This window comes from Carettochelys insculpta, chromosome 1 (genome assembly GCF_033958435.1).
Source record: "Carettochelys insculpta isolate YL-2023 chromosome 1, ASM3395843v1, whole genome shotgun sequence".
Taxonomy (NCBI): Eukaryota; Metazoa; Chordata; order Testudines; family Carettochelyidae; genus Carettochelys; species Carettochelys insculpta.
Genome location: NC_134137.1, coordinates 32,462,342 through 32,479,790, shown reverse-complemented (window position 1 = coordinate 32,479,790; position 17,449 = coordinate 32,462,342). Strand labels below are relative to the sequence as shown.

Here is a 17,449-nt window from a genome sequence, read left to right as displayed (position 1 = left end):
CCCTCTTCTGCCCCTGATCAGGAAGAGTGCCTTCTTTCGAAAAATTATTTCAAAACAAACAAAAAAAACAAACAACTTGTAGATGCTCCACGGGCCCTTCTTGCAAAAGAACAGTCATCGTGGCATTGGATTTTTCAATCCCCGGCCCGTTCTTGGAAGGAGCAGGGTCTGTGTGGACACAATCTTTCTAAAGAAGTTTTTTCTGTTGAAGTATTACGGTAGTGTAGACATAACCATAATGAATTCTTTTAAAATAATACAGAATGTTACCTTACTATAACAAAGTTCTTGATCTGTGCAGGTGGATTTTATTTTATTAGGTGGGGACCTTTTTCATGAAAATAAACCCTCCAGGAAAACATTACACAGCTGTATTGAATTATTAAGAAAATACTGCATGGGTGATCGTCCTGTACAGTTTGAAGTTTTGAGTGACCAGTCAGTCAATTTCAGTTTTAGCAAGTAAGTACGTATAGTATGATGAAATAAGTATGTTGTACATCTTGCTTTTTAGAGATTAGATATAGTAAGCTGCCATTGGAGTAGAGTTAATGGATAAACCTCTGCAATTCAGTGGATTTCTGTGCACTTTCTAGTTGTCCACAGAGCAGTTTGCATGATCAACTCCTTAGACTATTTTCTGAGAAAATTTCAAACCTATTAAGTATTCTTATGAACTTTGTCACCATCTTTGGATTGCTTTTCTAGCTGTATTGCATATAATAAAATCTGAGATATGTCGGCCCAGTATTGGAAAAACGATGAAAGTATGCTCATTTGAATAGTCATTGAATACCATGGTACTGCTTATGTGAGTAAAATCTCTCCTCTCTAAGTATGTATAGGATTTGGCCCACATAATCCTAGATAGGCTTTTGAGCTTTTAGAACGGAAAGATTCTAATATCATAAACTGATGTCTTCAGGTTGCTCAATGTTTTGAAAACAAACTTTAACTTTGGCTAGAGATCAGGCAGGAATGTTCAAAAGGGAATTTTATTTTTTAATGGAGAATGTATGAAACAAGTTTTCAGTCTTAAGTACAAGTCACACTTCCCTTATCTGGCATGTTTGGGACCTGAAAGTTCCCAAACGAGAATTTGCCAGACAAGGGAAGGTGGACAGCCCATGCTCCAACAGGGGTTCAGTCAGCCCCTGCTCTGGCTCCTGGCTCCCAGCCCCACTTGGGGCTCTTGCTCCTCCTGCCTGCTACTCTCTCATCTGGCAACATCCATGTTCCTGCCAGATGATGGACATTGCCTGACGAGAGAGTATCTGATTTGAGGGGTTCAACCTGTACAACAGGCGTCTACCTTGTGAACAAAGTGATGCAGTATAGTGCAGATTTCCATCCAAAGCCTTTTTATTCAATTTTAATAATTTCTCCACTGTCTGGCAATCTTAGCTACATCTGTGTCCTCCAGCTTCTGAATCTGAGCACCCCACAATTAATAATATATTTAGTCTCATAGCACTCTTGTGAAGGAAAGCAGTGCTATTATCTCCCATTTCACATGCAGGAAATTGTGGCATAGAGGCCCAGGTTCTCAAAGGAATTCAGGCTCTGTGATTTCAATGGAAGTTAGAGGACTAAATGCCTTCTGAGGATCTGGGCCAATGTGACTTGCCAAGGTCACCCAGGAAGTCTGTGATGGAATGCGAGCTTAACCTCAGGTTTCCTAAATTCTAAACTGGTCTTTCCTGTCTTAGTCTCATTTTAATTTAGATGAAGTGAAACTGCTTTGCTTCAGAATTTTTCTATATTGATGTTCATAAATGTTTTACTATGCAGTAAAGTTTGTCTGTTTTTTTCATATCAAAATAATTGTATGATTACTTCTGTGTGTGCGAATAGCCTGTAGACAAACTTAAACTTTTTTCCTGTCCAGATTTCCATGGGTGAACTACCAGGATGGGAATCTCAACATCTCTATTCCAGTTTTTAGTATTCATGGCAATCACGATGATCCCACAGGGGTAATTACTTTAGTAATGACAAGAATTATTGACATTGCACAAATTCAAGTAATTTTTTCCTTTGTGAACTGGTTACTTGTACCCATCACCCATATTAAGTTTCCTTTTTAATGCACAGGGTGCATATTCCACAGTCCATTGTTTTACACGTCACTCAAATTGTCATGTTTTAGGCTGTATGTTTGGAAGCATGGGAAGAAGGGATATGGGTCCATATGTTTTGCCTAATACTGTATTTTAGGGATTTCTACAGCTGGAGCTGGAATACGGTAATCACCTGAGATATGAGCATTCAACATATGTGTGTCTGACATTTATGTGAGGGGGTTTGGGGGGGCAATGCAATGGGGGCTGGTGGGTAGACTCCACAGCTAGAGCAGAGCCAGCTGCTGGGACCCCTAGGGCTGGAAGCTGGCTGGGCAGCACCTGGCCGGCTGAGCCAGCTGTGGGGTCTTTGGCTGGGGGGCAGGGAGACCCCACAACCTCATGGCTGGAGCCTTCTCCTGCCCTTCCCCCCCAGCTACGGGGCTGGGGGAAGGGAGGGAGAAGACTCTTAGCCTGGTTTTCCAGCTCCCCACTTGCGGGAACCTGGAAGCTGACCAGCCATAAGCTGCTCAGTTTCCTGGGTCCCTCAGGTGGCTAGGAGTCAGGGACCAAGCGGCGGCTTGGTTCCCAGCTCCCCTCGACTTGTGTGAAAATTTGAGTTACACCAGGGTTGCAGGAATGCAACCTTGACATAACTGGAGGATTTGCTGGAAAGGCATTTTTGGGAGCAAGAAGTAAGAGGCATTGAAAGGGTTTTCAAAATATTAGGTGTAGAAAAGTTCATCATTTTTTATGTAAGAGAATGGCCTTAAAATCTTCACTTTTAATTTCTGTCCTTTTCCATGCATTTAGATTTTGGTAACTACCTTTTGAAATTGATTTACATCTTTAGTTAATTCTGGCCTATATTAAGGAAACCCTCATAATGTTGGTCATATATATATTTAGTTCCATAAAATTTCAAAAACGGTAAGTTTTAAGGCTCATGTTCTCAAACTACGGTCCATTAAATATTTTTGTTATGCATGGAAGTTCTATAATATAGGATATTATTAATAATCCACAATAAAAATTAGCTATTTCTTAACGGCAAAAATATAACTGTTCATACAGAACAGTCAGTTTAACCAAGCCAGATCTGCTTCAGGATTCCTTTTATAGTACTTCTTTTTTGTGTCTTGTTAAACAAATTTAAAAGTTGAATTTAAGCACAAATTCATTCTCTTTTTGTTCCTTAATATTTTTAATAGGTAGATGCACTATGTGCATTGGATATTTTAAGCAGTGCAGGATTGCTGAATCATTTTGGACGTTCACCGTCTGTGGAAAAGATAGACATTAGTCCCATTTTACTCCACAAGGGAAAAACAAAAATTGCTCTGTATGGATTAGGTAAGATTGCTTTCTGTTCTGCTAGATATTTCCAGACATGTTTAGACCTGCCTTTGTATCACTGGGCTATAATTCCTTTTTTATTGAGTTCTGTTTTGTATCTTCGTATAAATAATCTTAGAATCATTTTTTCTGGAGGAGAGTGTTAGACATTGCTTAAAAATGTGCAGATGCTGAATCTCCTATTCTGTGGTGAGCTTGCAGTATGTGATCTCCTCGTCATGAGGCTCCTTTTTTTCCTCTGTGATTCCCTTTTATAGTGCTCTATCATTGGCTTGTAGGTTGTTAACAGTACAGTAAGTTCAGTTACTGACTGGAGCTGTCAAGATCCCTTGAGCTCATCCTACATTCTTTTCACAGGCTGCTTGAAAAGAGGAAAATTTCATTTTAGTTGGTCTTAGTATTTAAAGCTCCTAATGATGTTTATTCCCTCTGGTGTCTCTTGACAGCAGCCATCTTTGTAGGGATACCACTTTTGTATAAGGAATCGGCAAATTAGACATGATGTCGTGTATTTGTTAGTAATTCAAGCACTATATCTAGATTGTACAGACACTGCTTAAGAAGAGTATATCATATTCATCGTCATCAATAACCATGGGCTCAGCGCCCCTTGGTGTCTGATGCCTCTCTCACTATTTCCTTCCAAGTGTATCATATTAACTGTAGTAAATGTTTGAATCTATGTTTAATTACAATGAAATCCTTTGCTGTCGAATGAAACCCATTCCTCCCTATTTTTACCATGACAGCTGAGTGTTCTGTTTTGTTTTTTTATTAGTACAGTAGACCCTGGATTTGCATGAAAGTTAAGTTCTTGGAAAACCAAGTGTAACTTGAAATTTGTGCAAGTTGAGGAGGTGGGACCACCAACTCAGCATCAACAGCCCCCACCAGATCCAGGAGCAGGGGATACCCCTGTGAAGGGGGAGGAGAGCTGGCGGAGCACTTTGCTCAACCAGCTGTGCCCTGGGATGCCACCATGGGGAGGGTGCAGCTGGCCTGGGCTGCAGCCAGCTCATCCACTCAGTGCTGTCTTGGGGGCAGGGGGAGTGCCAGGGATCCCCTTGTTGACAGAGGGATGTCCTTTCCCCTTGCCTGTGCGGCGGTGGCTGCCTGTGGCTGAGCTGGGGGAATCTTGCTCTGCCAGCCAGCAGTCTTCTAACGGGGGATCCCTGTTAACAAGGGGATTCCCCTCCCTCCCCCTCCAAAGGGACTGAGGGGAAGCGCTGGCTGCCTGGGGCTGGAGCCTCTGGGATCCTTCTCCAGTCGTGCTAATGTGAGATACGTGGATTCAACATGCACGTATCTCGAGGGTTTACTGTACTTGCTGTGCTTGTCTGAGGTGCCTGTTTCACTGCTTCCCCCATGTAGTCAGTGTTTCTGTAAGGTTTTCACATGCAACCATAAAAGAGACAGAAGCGCTTTTAATATCATATTATATATAAATTAAAAAAACATAAACTTAGTTGTAAACTTGATAATTGGCAGGAGGACTCAAGGGCAGAAAAAGTATCTTCTGGAATTGATTTTAACTATATTTCGGGTTGATTGGCTTTTCAGTTAGAGAGAGAGAGTATATTAAATATTAAAATCATCTGGCTCAAATCTGTGGTGGGGACACAAAGTTCTTTTGATTGTTAAAAGATGAAGTGTAATCTTTCCATGCAATTTCATTTTCCAGGTTTTTGCTGATAACACATCATTTATTGTTCAGTAACAATGATTAACATTTTGCCATGTATGTTTCAGGGTCTATACCAGATGAGCGATTATATCGAATGTTTGTCAGTAAGCAGGTTACCATGCTGAGACCAAAGGAGGATGAGGATAATTGGTTTAATTTGTTTGTAATTCATCAGAACAGGTGACTATTAATTGGATTGTGATTTTTTTATTTTCCTAAGTAAATGTTCAGTTTCGTACAACAAAAATATTCAAAATGCTATGGAGAAAAATTTGGGTTTTTGACCTGACACCTACCACCTAAGACTGTTGAATATTAGATGCATCAGGAAAGTGGAATATGTCAATTCTTTCTGTAATGACCCAGTCCCAGCAGATCTCATTATAGAAAAGACACACACAAAGAAGGGTGGAGTAAAGGAGTTCATGGTTGGCCAAGAGGATGACCTCTAACTGATGAGACTCTGCTGTTTTCAGCCTTCAAGTATCTGGAGAGGGAACAGTTGTTTGCCACCAGACAAGTGTGAATGGTTTATTCTGGGGGTGAAGAACCTCTTTTTTCCAAAGCGGGGAGGCAGCGGCACTGATTCACAGGAAAAAATCAGTTGGGCGCGGGGGGGGCATGGAGGCTCTAGGCTTCTAGATTCCGGAGTGGGGCCAGAAATGAGGGGTTCCTCATGTGGGAGCGGGCTTAGGGCTGGGGTTTTGGATGCGTGGTCTAGAAGGGAGTTAAGGTGGGGCAGGAGAGGGTTCTGATCTAGGGCAGGTGTTCAGGGCTGGGGTGCAGGCTCAGGGAGGGGGTTGGATTTATAGGAGGTGGCTCAGGTATGGGGCCAGGAGATGAGTGTGAGAGAATATGAGGGGTGTGAGGTCTTGCCTGGTGTGACTTATTTCATGGAACAGTGGGGGTGGGGCCTGTGGATGGGGCAAGTACATGTGACCTCTCAGAACAGAGCTTCCCTACAGGCCTCAGGGACAGATCACAAGCCTGGCACCGTAGCTTCCTTGCGCAGGAGGACAAGCTGGTACTTGTGGCCCCAGTGCCATGGAGAGAATGGGGACAGGCAAGGTGAGATGAGGCTCAGGGTCCCCAGCACTGGGGACTTGCCACTGGCTGAATGAATAAAATGTGGGCAGGTGGTTCTCCATTCCAGTCTACTCTGTATTACTTCAGTTTGTGGGAGGAGAAGTATGAATCTGTAAATTTGCATGTTATTGCAGAAATAACAAGTCAGCCACTGATTGATTATAGTGCAGAAAAGCATAGTAACTATAGTAGAGTTTGGTTTGGAAGTCCAATGCTTCCCTTCGCGCTTTCCAACCTTTTAAAAACCTATCTTGGGAAAGAGTCCTGTACATGCTAGAACAGAAATGTTTGCATTCTTTAAACTGCCCTGTTTCTTGTGAGGAAGTATAACCTCTATTAAAAACCAAGAAACATAGTATTCCTTAACTCAGAATTAAAATGATAACTTGTATCTGTACAGAAGAAAAAAAAGGAGGAATACTTGTTTTCCATATGCTTGTGAAATACAGGCATTGCCAAATATTATAAATATCTTTTTAATTATATAAATTAGTGTTTTTCAGTTGTTCCGTCTCTGCATCTCCCCTGTACCTCTGAAACAACCAAAATTACATTTGTTCTAATTCTCTTCCTTTTCGTTGAAACAGGAGTAAACATGGAGCCACCAATTATATTCCAGAACAATTTTTAGATGACTTTATTGACCTTGTTATTTGGGGTCATGAACATGAATGTAAAATAGCTCCAACCCGAAATGAACAGCAACTTTTCTATGTATCTCAGCCTGGAAGTTCAGTGGTTACTTCTCTGTCACCAGGGGAAGCTGTAAAAAAGTGTGTGTTTTCTTGAGTTTTGTTTTAATGTTTTTCTTGCATATTCTGTTAATCAGGACATCTCCTACACAAAAGATACATTTTACTGAAATGTAAGGGAATGGGTTTGGAGTAGGGTGTAGTTCTGTTTGGCAACTTTTTCCGACCTAGTATAATCAGCGAAAGCGTTAATATCAGTATTTTATGATAACTTAGCTTTGGCTTCTTTAAGCTAAATTCAGCCTTGTAAGTAGGCACAACTCTGTTTATTTTGGCAGACTTAGCCTGGGAAAAATGAAGTGTCTTCTTGCATCCTGTCCACTTCCACACGTGAATATGCTCATGTATGGATAAGGTGCCATCTGGCCCTTGCAGTTGTAGCCTCTAGAGGGCAATAGCAGAAGTACTGCTCTGAGTACCTTGTTTTATTTAAAGGGTTTTCAGTGAGACTGATGTAAGAATAAAGGAGAAAATAACAGAAGTTTTTATCTAAATTATGTGACTTGTCTGTCTTCATTTACAAAATTATTTATCTGATTCCAGGCACATAGGTTTGCTACACATTAAAGGCAAAAAAATGAATATGGAGAAGATTCCTCTTGAAACAGTGCGAAGTTTCTACATGGAGGATATTGTTCTTGCTGATCATCCAGACATTTTTAATCCAGACAATCCAAAAGTAACACAAGCAGTGCAAGCATTCTGTATGGAAAAGGTAACTTCTGTGTACTTGAACTGCAGGAAGGGAATGTGATTAGGATAAGACTGGAATTTGGAGCACCTTTATTTTCTCCCCATGTATACCACTGACATGGGTACCTAGGAAAGTCTCTTCTGTTATTTTTTTCTCAGTTCAGGGCTATACTGGTCACACCCACTTTTTCTTAGAATTGCCAGTCAAGTAAAGGATCACAATTGTATTTAATACTGAACTACAGTAAACCCTTGATTTAACAGACTAATGGGGGAGAGGGGTGTCTGTTAATGCCGAATGTCAGTTAAATCGGAGGGTTTACTGTACATAAGAAACAACATTTTCTGTTCTAAAGAGATGCTATCAAGTGCCCACCCACCCCCACTAGGCTCCTGCAGCCCCAGTTCCCTCCCTCCCTCCCCACCTCCAAAAAAAAAAAAAAAATGTCGGTGACTCACCAGAGCCGCCACCACTGGAGCTGGAGTTGCCACCAGATGATCCGAAGCTGGAGACTCCGCCACGACTGTGGCTTCAAGCCCTGCCATGGCTGGAGACTAACAGCTGCAGGAGTCCCACCATGGCTGGAGAATCTGCCACAGATTGGAGCCCCTCCACAGCAGGTGGAGCCCTGCCATCGCCAGAGCTGGAGACGACAACGTGGCAGCAGGAGCCGCCATGGTTTGAAGCCTCACTGTCACCACAGCCTGGAGGAGCCACCACTGCCACTGGAGCTACCACGTGCCTCTCCCAACAGGGATGGGGCGTGTATGCAAGTGCTGTCTGCCTATGTATGCACCCCACCCCGGTGGGAAGAACCTGTGGCAGCTCCTCCAGTGCAGCTGGAAGGCAGCCCTTTCAGTCACAGCAGTGGCAGCTCGGGCGGCTCTGGTAAGTTGCCTTAGAGCACTTTTTTGTGGGGATGGGAAGGCTGGTGGGTGTTGGATTTTACAGCCCCAGCAGACTTCAGGAATGCGGGGAGAGAAGGGCAGGGGCTGGCGGACGTCTGTTCCGGAAGCCCGCTAAACTGGAGTCCGTTAAATCAAGGGTTTACTGTATTCACATAGTATAGAACTTAAAATATTCAAGATGACGCTGAACTACCTAATAAAAATGTGGGAAACCTTTCTAAGTACTAGCAGGAAACTTCCAATAGTATAGTCTTTTTTGCTAAGATTGTCATTGTTTCACAATTTTGGGGCCAAATTCTGCCATCTCTAATATATATGTGCACATAAGAGGACAGATTTTAGCTCATTATTACTGAAATAAGCATATTTTCCCTCTGACACATTTAGTTTTGCAAAAAGCAAGCAGTCCTGTCACATCTTAAAGACTAACACATTTATTAAGTAATGAGCTTTCATGGGTAAGACCCTGTTCTTCAGATCCTTCAGGAATAAATTTGTTGGTCTTTAAGGTGCTACAGGACTACTTGGATCATTCCAGACACTATTAGAGAGGTGTAATTTTCATATCTACTCTCTTACTCTCTGTGCCTTTCAGGTTGAAACACTGCTGGATAATGCAGAGAGGGAGCGCCTGGGAAATCCACGCCAGCCAGAAAAACCTCTCATAAGATTACGAGTAAGACTTAGTTATCTTATTCCGAAATTCTTGTTGACTTGATTGCTTTTTGCTACATGTTCATCTCATGTTTTATATTTAATAATTTATCTTCTCCTACACAATTTAAATTTTGTTTTAAATCCCATGCTTGCTCTATCTGTATGCTGAACCTTTGTGGCACGATTAGTACTTTTCAGCAGAAGATTGTACAGAATTCCCTTCAGTCCATTTCACTGCTCCTCCTTTATTGGTTGGTGGGATAGAAAGTGTTATCAGTTATGAAGAAATGCTTTTTCCAGAGGCATACATGCCACTTTGCAGTGCTCCTACACCTAGATGTGAGAGACTGGATTGGTAATTAGGCATATGCTATTAATATCATTAGCATCCAACTGGCTCATTGTTCAGACTTTTATTTTAAAAAGTGTGCATAAGTGTGTGTGAAGTATTTGATGATGGTTTGAATAGCTTGGGTACCCTGCCTCTATCCCAAATTCATATATTGACATTCTCATTTTAGGTTGATTACAGTGGAGGTTTTGAACCATTCAGTATTCATCGTTTCAGTCAGAAGTTCATGGAAAGGATTGCTAACCCAAAGGACATTATATACTTTTTCAGGCATCGTGAACAAAAAGAGAAAAATGGTAAAAACAGAAAAGTAAAATGGGAATTTTAGTAGTTTAACTTTAAAACCAATATTTATAGTGTTCACTATGTAACATGTAATTAACAGAGGCGTGATTATTATTTGTTTTACCATAGTACCTAAGAGCCTTAGTCAAGGATCAAGACCCCCACAATAGAAATCTGAAAGGACTCTGTAAGCTGTTAAATATTTGCAGGAGAATGTGCTAGCTTTTGTTATTGCTTTAAATTTTGGTGTTCATAGGCACACCATCTGTCAACTGTTTACAGAGAACGACTTTATAGCCTCATAGGACTCTTCTGAGATTAGTGCATAAAACTGCGCCACAGTTGGATTGTCAAAAACAGAACAAATTAAGAAGCAGAGTAGCAGTTTTTATATTATTTAAAATCATGTATAGGGAAAGCTTGGCTATGAGGGCGGAGGGAACAGACTTTTCAAAGTTTTCAGTGATTTCCGCCTCCCCCCCTTGAGAAATGTCAACACATTTACCAATTGGACAAGGCATTTGTCCTGACATCAGACCATGTGAGCACCATTGGAAGTAGGAAATAACCTTATTATCTACACTCAGTAGCTAAATCTTTGCCTAAAATCCCAGTCTGAAATGCTACCATGTTCTTCTTTTTAGATTTAATAAGAATCTGAATCCTTTAGTGTGTTCTATTTCCCTCAGTCTGTTACCAGAATCTTATTCCAGGTGTCTTCTGTCATAGTGTTCCTGCTTTTTAAATAACAGCCACTTGTCAGGAAAGAGATCTTGGGATTATCATGGATAGTTCTCTGAAAACATCCATGCGGTGTGCAGCGGCAGTCAAAAAAGCAAATAGGATGTTAGGAATTATTAAACATGGGATAGAAAATCAGACAAAGAATATCTTACTGCCCCTATATAAAACTATGGTACGCCTACATCTTGAGTACTGCATACACATGTGGTCTCCTCACCTCGAAAAAGATATTTGGGCATTAGAAAAGATTCAGAAAAGGACCACTAAAATGATTAGGGGGTTTGGAATGGGTCCCATATGAGGTGAAGCTAAAGAGACTGGGACTTTTCAGTTTAGACTGAGGGGGGATATGAAAGAGATGTATAAAATTATGCGTGGTGTGGAGAGGGTGAATAAAAAATGTTATTGTTCCCTTAATATGAGAACTAGTCGACACCAAATGAAACTAATGGGTAGCAAGTTTAAAACTAATAAAAGAGAGTTCTTCACACAGCGCACAGCCAGTCTCTGGAACTTCTTGTCAGATGAGGCTGTGAAGGCTGGGACTATAACAGAGTTCCAAGAAGAGCTAGATAAATTCATGGAGGTTAGGTCCATAAAAGGCTACTAGCCAGGGTAGGACTGGTGTCCCTGGTCTCTCTTTGTCAAAGATTGGAGATGGATTGCAGGAGACAAGTCACTTGATCACTGTCTTCGGTCCACCCCTCTGGGGCACCTGGCACTGGCCACTCTCGGCAGATGAGTTACTGGGCTAGATGGACCTTTGGTCTGACCCAGTAGTGGCCATTCTTATGAAAATCCTGCTCTGCCGAGAATTTTTAATAACTGATTACTAGTTGTTGACAATTTTGTCCTAATAGTGAAAACCTAATGGACAGTAATGAAGATGTGGCTTGCATAAGTATATGCAGTGCTGATCTAATGGACTGTTAATGTAGTACATTAGTGCTTTATAAGTAATTTAATTCCACTGACAGGTTTGTTTACAGCAACACTCTAAGTGAAAGTATGCTTCAGGTTTAGTAAACACACTTACAAAGCTCTTAACTAATTCTGAATTTGCTGTTCTTCTGGGTGCGGTTGTTTAATTGAATGCATCATTTATTTAGAAATCTTAACTTTATTAGTTCTTTGGACTACAGAAAAACTACTGTAATCCTGATCACTTTGGATTAAAGAACTTGTCTGACTGATATACTTTGAAAAGTGAGTGTAAAAAATGTTATCCTGGGGCCTGTGTTTGTGTCTCAGTGGCTTCTTAATGCTTTTTAACACAATATTGTTGATGAGTAGAATTAATACAATTCAGGACTCTGTACAAAAAGGGGCTTTTGACTTTGCATGTATAAGGGAGATCTGATTAGAAGATATTACACATTCACTGTTGTGTTCAGCAGGAGATGGGGGGATACTGCTGCAGGTTTTATCTTACTTCAGATGTACATTTCCCATTACAAAGACAGATTTGATGACTCTGTGTGGGAGTGCCAGAATGGAGATAGGATTGGACTACTGGTGTTATTTCCTAATGGGGGAAAAAAAACTGATTTATTGCTGTGGAACCTGATTATAGCTGATAAATCTAGTGGTGCTGTTGTGTAGATGAGGTTGATTAGAGCTTGGTGTCTGTAGCTGTTGATTTCTTTTAGATCAGATGAGATCTTTAGAGCTGCTATAAAAATGGTGAGAGAGGCTTGTTTTTTCAAATTGTAACCTCATGGGACGTGGATATAGGTGACTCAGAGAGCCTCTGGGTAAAAATACAAAGAGACTAAGTGGTAATCTGACAGCATTATTGCAGGAGCAAGATCCTGGTTGACTTCTCTAGTAAAACAGACCACTTCAATCTTATGATCAGCTTGGAATTAGAAATTGAAAAGATGGATATTACCACCTTGAGTGACCATTGGTCTTTTGATTTTGAAGTTAAAATTAACCTATCCTTCACGGACCTGTTTTTAAGGTTTTCCCCAAGTCTGATGGAACCAGTGAGCTTCCAGGGCAGCTTTGATAGAGAATATTGACTAGCCAACTTATTTCTCTGCCAGTGCTTTGATGAAACTTCAGTGTGTTTAATCCCCTGTTGGTGAGAACTCTAAATACCTTCTTTGATAAGGAAGGTAAGACAGGTCATCATCGTTTACAGGTGATGTCTTTGTGTAGAATTTTCATACTACTTCATGAGTTAAATTCTAGGTGGTGAAGATCCGCAGAGAGCTACTGGCTCTGCTGCTAGTGGGGTTCACCACTACTTCTCTGTGAATGAGTTATTGTGTACCCTGTGATCAAGAAATCAAGTATTGACTTAGATGAAGCCTGGCTGGCTGCCACTTGGTCTGGGTAAGATGGAAATAATATGCATGGTTTGTGGGAAGTAGTCCAAAGAGTTTGCAAAGAATAATTTCATACCTTTCACTAAAGGCATGTAACCACCATTTGAAATACAGGTGCATGCTACAGGTTGAATTGCAGAGGTTTCCTTGGAGCTCTCGCCTGATGTGTTGATCATTCCACTGAGCCTGCCTACCTGCCCTCTGTGGCAGCCCACTACTCTGTTCTGCTGGGCCAGAACCTCTGGTGTTCCCCAGCAAAGGCAGCAGAGCTAGGGAAATCACCCCCAGCAAAACAACAAAGACACTGAACCAACTCAGCTGTGGGAGGGCTCAGCTATATGGAGATGATGGTACAGAAGAGTACCACCCTCAAAAGAGACTGAAACCCCAGATAAATCTGTTCTACTCTGTATATAAGTTTTGCACAAAGGCTATGTCTGCAGTAGAGCGATCTGTCAACAGACATTGCTGTTGGGAGTTATCTGCTGACAAAACTCCTGTTGACAGGTCACGGCTGCGCATGAAAGCATATTGCTCTGTCAGTTGTCTCTGGCAGCAGATAGCAGCCAGACTGCCCAGCCACTTTCTCAACAGAACAGCCAGCTGGAAACACAGCGGACAGGGCTGCCTGGAGACCCCTGGAGCATCCACACATCTTTTATTTGACAGATTCTGTTAAGAAGGGTGTTCTGTCTCATGGGGGAGAGGCAGAAATCTGTCGACAAAAGTACCGTGTTCTGTGGAGTTACTGTCAATAGAATGCATTTTTAATGTGGATGCTCCCAGGGTTTTCTTGACAAAACACCAGTTTTGTTGACAAAATACTGTAGTGTAGACATAGCTAAAGAGAGCAAGTTTGATGAGCTTTCTCTGTCAATGAAAGAGATAATCTGCACAGCTGTGGCTCCCCCCAGGTAACAGTTACACTGGGTTTGATAATAAATGCCTTTATTAAGTATAAAAAGTTGGATTTAGGTGATTGCAAGTAATAATGAACAGATCAAAGTAAAAACACTGAGAAGTCCTGGGGCACCTTATAAACTAACAGATTTATTGGAGCGTAAGCTTTTGTGGGCAAAGACCCACTTCTTCAGATGCAATGTCCTCGCCCACAAAAGCTTATGCTCCAATAAATCTGTTAGTTTATAAGGTGCCCCAGGACTTCTCAGTGTTTTTACTTTGATCTGTTCATTTTTACTTGCAAAGACCCACTTCTGCAGATGCAGTGTCTTTGCCCACAAAAGCTTATGCTCCAATAAATGTGTTAGTTTATAAGGTGGGGACTTCTCACTGTTTGTGTGGATACAGGCGAACACAGCTACCCCTCTGATGCATATCAAAGTTACCAAGTAAAACATAAAACGTGCCAGCTAAGCCTAGTGCACTTAAAAACTGCAAATTTTTACCCTAACAGTAGTTCTAATCATCTTTTTTCACAAACTGGGCAGGCTCCTAGCTTGGGCCTGATCCTTACCCCATTCACTCTTAGATGTGTCCAGCAGGCATCTTAGTTGAAAAGTGTGGGAAGTGTCTCCTGGCATCTGGGAGCTGCACCTATTGTTTAGTTTCCCACCTTTTACATCCCCTTCGCCAAAGGTGGGCATTCTTTTTGTTAAGTTCAAATTTTTCTCCCTTTGAGTGGAAATATACAAAATCCACAATGCATTCCAACATCAATTAGTTAGCCACATGCCCTGACAAGACCAACTACAGTCCAGACTCATGGGAAAAACAAGACTCTTAACAGGTTGTTGGTTTAAGTACCGAGCCATTATGTTTCCACAGTCTCACTAATGGCCTTCATTAGCACATCTCGCTTTATAAACAGATTCACATTTTATATTTCTAACTCCTCATACAAGAATGATACATACACAGAAATTGAGTATACACAATTAACAGATTGTAACTTTAATAACGTGACTCATGATGCATTTGGCCTAAAGTGTCTTTTTGTTACACACATTCATAAGGCAGTTTTCACAAAACATTGTGGGGGCAGGTGAGAGTGTGACATACATTAAATATCTTACTAGATCCTAGGCTTCTGGATGCTCAGGGCTTGATTGTGGCCAAGATTACTTCTGTGCCTGGCAGAAAGCATGTGACCTTTTCTGTTTTGGTATGGACATACCAATTATCCTTACTTTCATATTTTCATCAGATTACTGCAATAAATTCTCCTCAGAAACTCAAGCTAATGAAGAATGTGATGACTCATTTATTGTACAAGGTTTCAAACTGGGAGATTGTTGCACACTTGCTCTGTTGTCTGGCTCTCAGTAAGTTTCTGAGTAGAGAACAAAGCATAGCTTTTAACACGTAGGCTACGTCTACACTAGCACACTACGTTGAAGTAGCCTATTTCGATGTAAGAACATCTAAATAGGCTCCTTCAGCGCGTATCGTCTACACGTCATCCAGGGCTGGTGCCGTCGATGTTCAACTTCGAAAGGAGCCGCTCCAGAAGGAAATGCGGAGCGTCCCCACACACACAAGCTCTCCCCGTCGAAATAAGGGGCCAGCAAAGCCCCAAGCCACTCCCTTAAAGGGCCACTCCCAGACACACTTGGCCTGCACAGCATGAGATCCACAGAGCTGACAACCAGTTGCAGACTCTGTGCACGCAGCATGGACCCCTAGCTGCAGCAGCCACCAGAAGCCCTGGGCTAAGGGCTGCTGCACGTGGTGACCACAGAGCCCTGCAGGGGCTGGACAGAGCATCTCTCAACCCGTCAGCTGATGGCCGCCATGAAGGACCCGGCTATTTCGACGTAGCGGGACGCGGATTATCTACAAACGCCCTACTTCGACGTTGAACGTCGAAGTAGGGCGCTATTCCCATTTTCGGATAGGAATAGTGATTTTGATGTCTCACCGCCTAATGTTGATTTCAACATCAAAATAGCGCACAGTGCGTGTACATGCAACGCTTCCTATTTCGACGTTCTGCCAGCTACTTCGAAGTAGCTGGCTAGTGTAGGTGCACCCGTAGTGACTTAAATGCAAGTTTAGGACCTGCCTACATGAGACATCATTTCTGGTCTTCATGTCCTCCTGTTACATTTGAATTGTTACATCCTGAAGCAGCTCCAGATAAAAAGAGAGGCAACTGCTGACATGATGGTCTCCGTGAGGGATCTTTGATTTTTGGGATGTGTTCTTCTATGTGTCTGAGACCAGTTTTTGTACTTCGTTCCTATCTTCTTCCAGGCACTTAACTGTCTTAAGGGGTGTTATTATTATGCTTGCTACAAGTGAAATTCTTTTGGGCATATTTGTGTATTACTGTAGTGGAATAAGCAGTCATAGCATTAATTGTGTAATATTTAAAGTCTAGAAAAATTTGTGGACTGGTGCTGCTGCAGGAGTCTTATTTTCAACAATGTTTCGGTTTTGATTGCCTTTTATGTTATAATGAATCAAAGTGATCCTAGTAACTTAACACTCCTAAACTGATGTGTAAAGACAAAAATGAATTCTCATTTTAATATACATCTCTTTTCTAGAAGATGAGATTAATTTTGGAAAGTTCATTAGGGGACCTACTTCAGAGAGGACAACCCTGAGAGTGGAAGACCTTGTGAAACAATATTTCCAGACTGCAGAAAAGGTACATTTATTTCTGTGTTGAGTCCTAGGAGCACTTCTGATATCACATTTGATTGTTATGCTGTTTTTGTTTTTTAAATCTATGGACGTTCGATGGGGCTCTGTCCTTAGTCCCCCTTTTTGTCTGCTACATCTAATGTTTGGGTAAGCTCATGGGCACGCACATCAGTTACTGTTTCTGGACTGACAACTCACTTGTCTCTGTCTAAATTGAAATCTCTGCTGTCTCTCTGACATCTCAAGCTTATCATGATTTAAAATGGGCTCCTAAACTTTCCCTCCTGCCCTCCAAGTCATCCCTGCTACTTTCTTTCTTGATCACAGTAGATGGTGCTAGTGTCCTGGCTGTCATTTAGTCTTATAACTCTGGGTGTCCTGTTAACAACTGTCTTGTTCTCTAGGTGCTCATGTACAGGTTATGTCTGCATCTTGAAGATTCTTTCTGCATAGCATCTCTATGATACAAGATTTGTAATCCATCTACACAGCTAAAATTCTTGTCCATGTTCTCATTACCAGTATCTTTCCCTTTGGTTTAGACAGATGCAATCTTGTCCCACTGACTCAGAATGACACTACTGAGATCATTTTCCAAGCCTATTGTTTTGATCATGTTGCCCCTCTTTTTACATCGCTCTACTGGCTTCCCTCCCTTCTCTATCACTATCAAGCATAACATGCTTGTCTTCATTTTCATGGTCTATCCCCATCCTACGTATTGTCTATTATTGATTATTGAGATATTAATTCTCTCACCTCAGAGTCGTGCCAGCCTCCATCTCGCTCTTTGTGAGTCCTTTCATAGTACCCACAAAACCAATGACTTATTCTCCTTCAAAACCCTCCTCAGAAATCTTTGCCATGATACCAACAAAAATTTGTTGGTGCTGAGCCTATCACATTGATATTGGTTCATTGTTTCCTTT

General features: G+C 41.6%; 1 protein-coding gene across 5 annotated transcripts in view; it reads left to right on the top strand.

Moving 5' to 3' along the window:
• Positions 1–17,449, top strand: part of MRE11 (MRE11 homolog, double strand break repair nuclease) — a 68,351-nt gene that overhangs the window by 6,673 nt on the left and 44,229 nt on the right. For 4 of the 5 annotated variants that reach the window (XM_074984271.1, XM_074984250.1, XM_074984266.1 and 1 more), the window contains exons 4-12: positions 302–462; positions 1,889–1,976; positions 3,272–3,413; positions 5,166–5,280; positions 6,774–6,959; positions 7,482–7,653; positions 9,136–9,216; positions 9,719–9,845; positions 16,421–16,524. In XM_074984271.1, coding sequence (XP_074840372.1) covers positions 302–462; positions 1,889–1,976; positions 3,272–3,413; positions 5,166–5,280; positions 6,774–6,959; positions 7,482–7,653; positions 9,136–9,216; positions 9,719–9,845; positions 16,421–16,524 — 1,176 coding nt within the window. The remainder of the gene's footprint in view (positions 1–301; positions 463–1,888; positions 1,977–3,271; positions 3,414–5,165; positions 5,281–6,773; positions 6,960–7,481; positions 7,654–9,135; positions 9,217–9,718; positions 9,846–16,420; positions 16,525–17,449) is intronic. The other variant, XM_074984279.1, reaches the window with a different exon arrangement.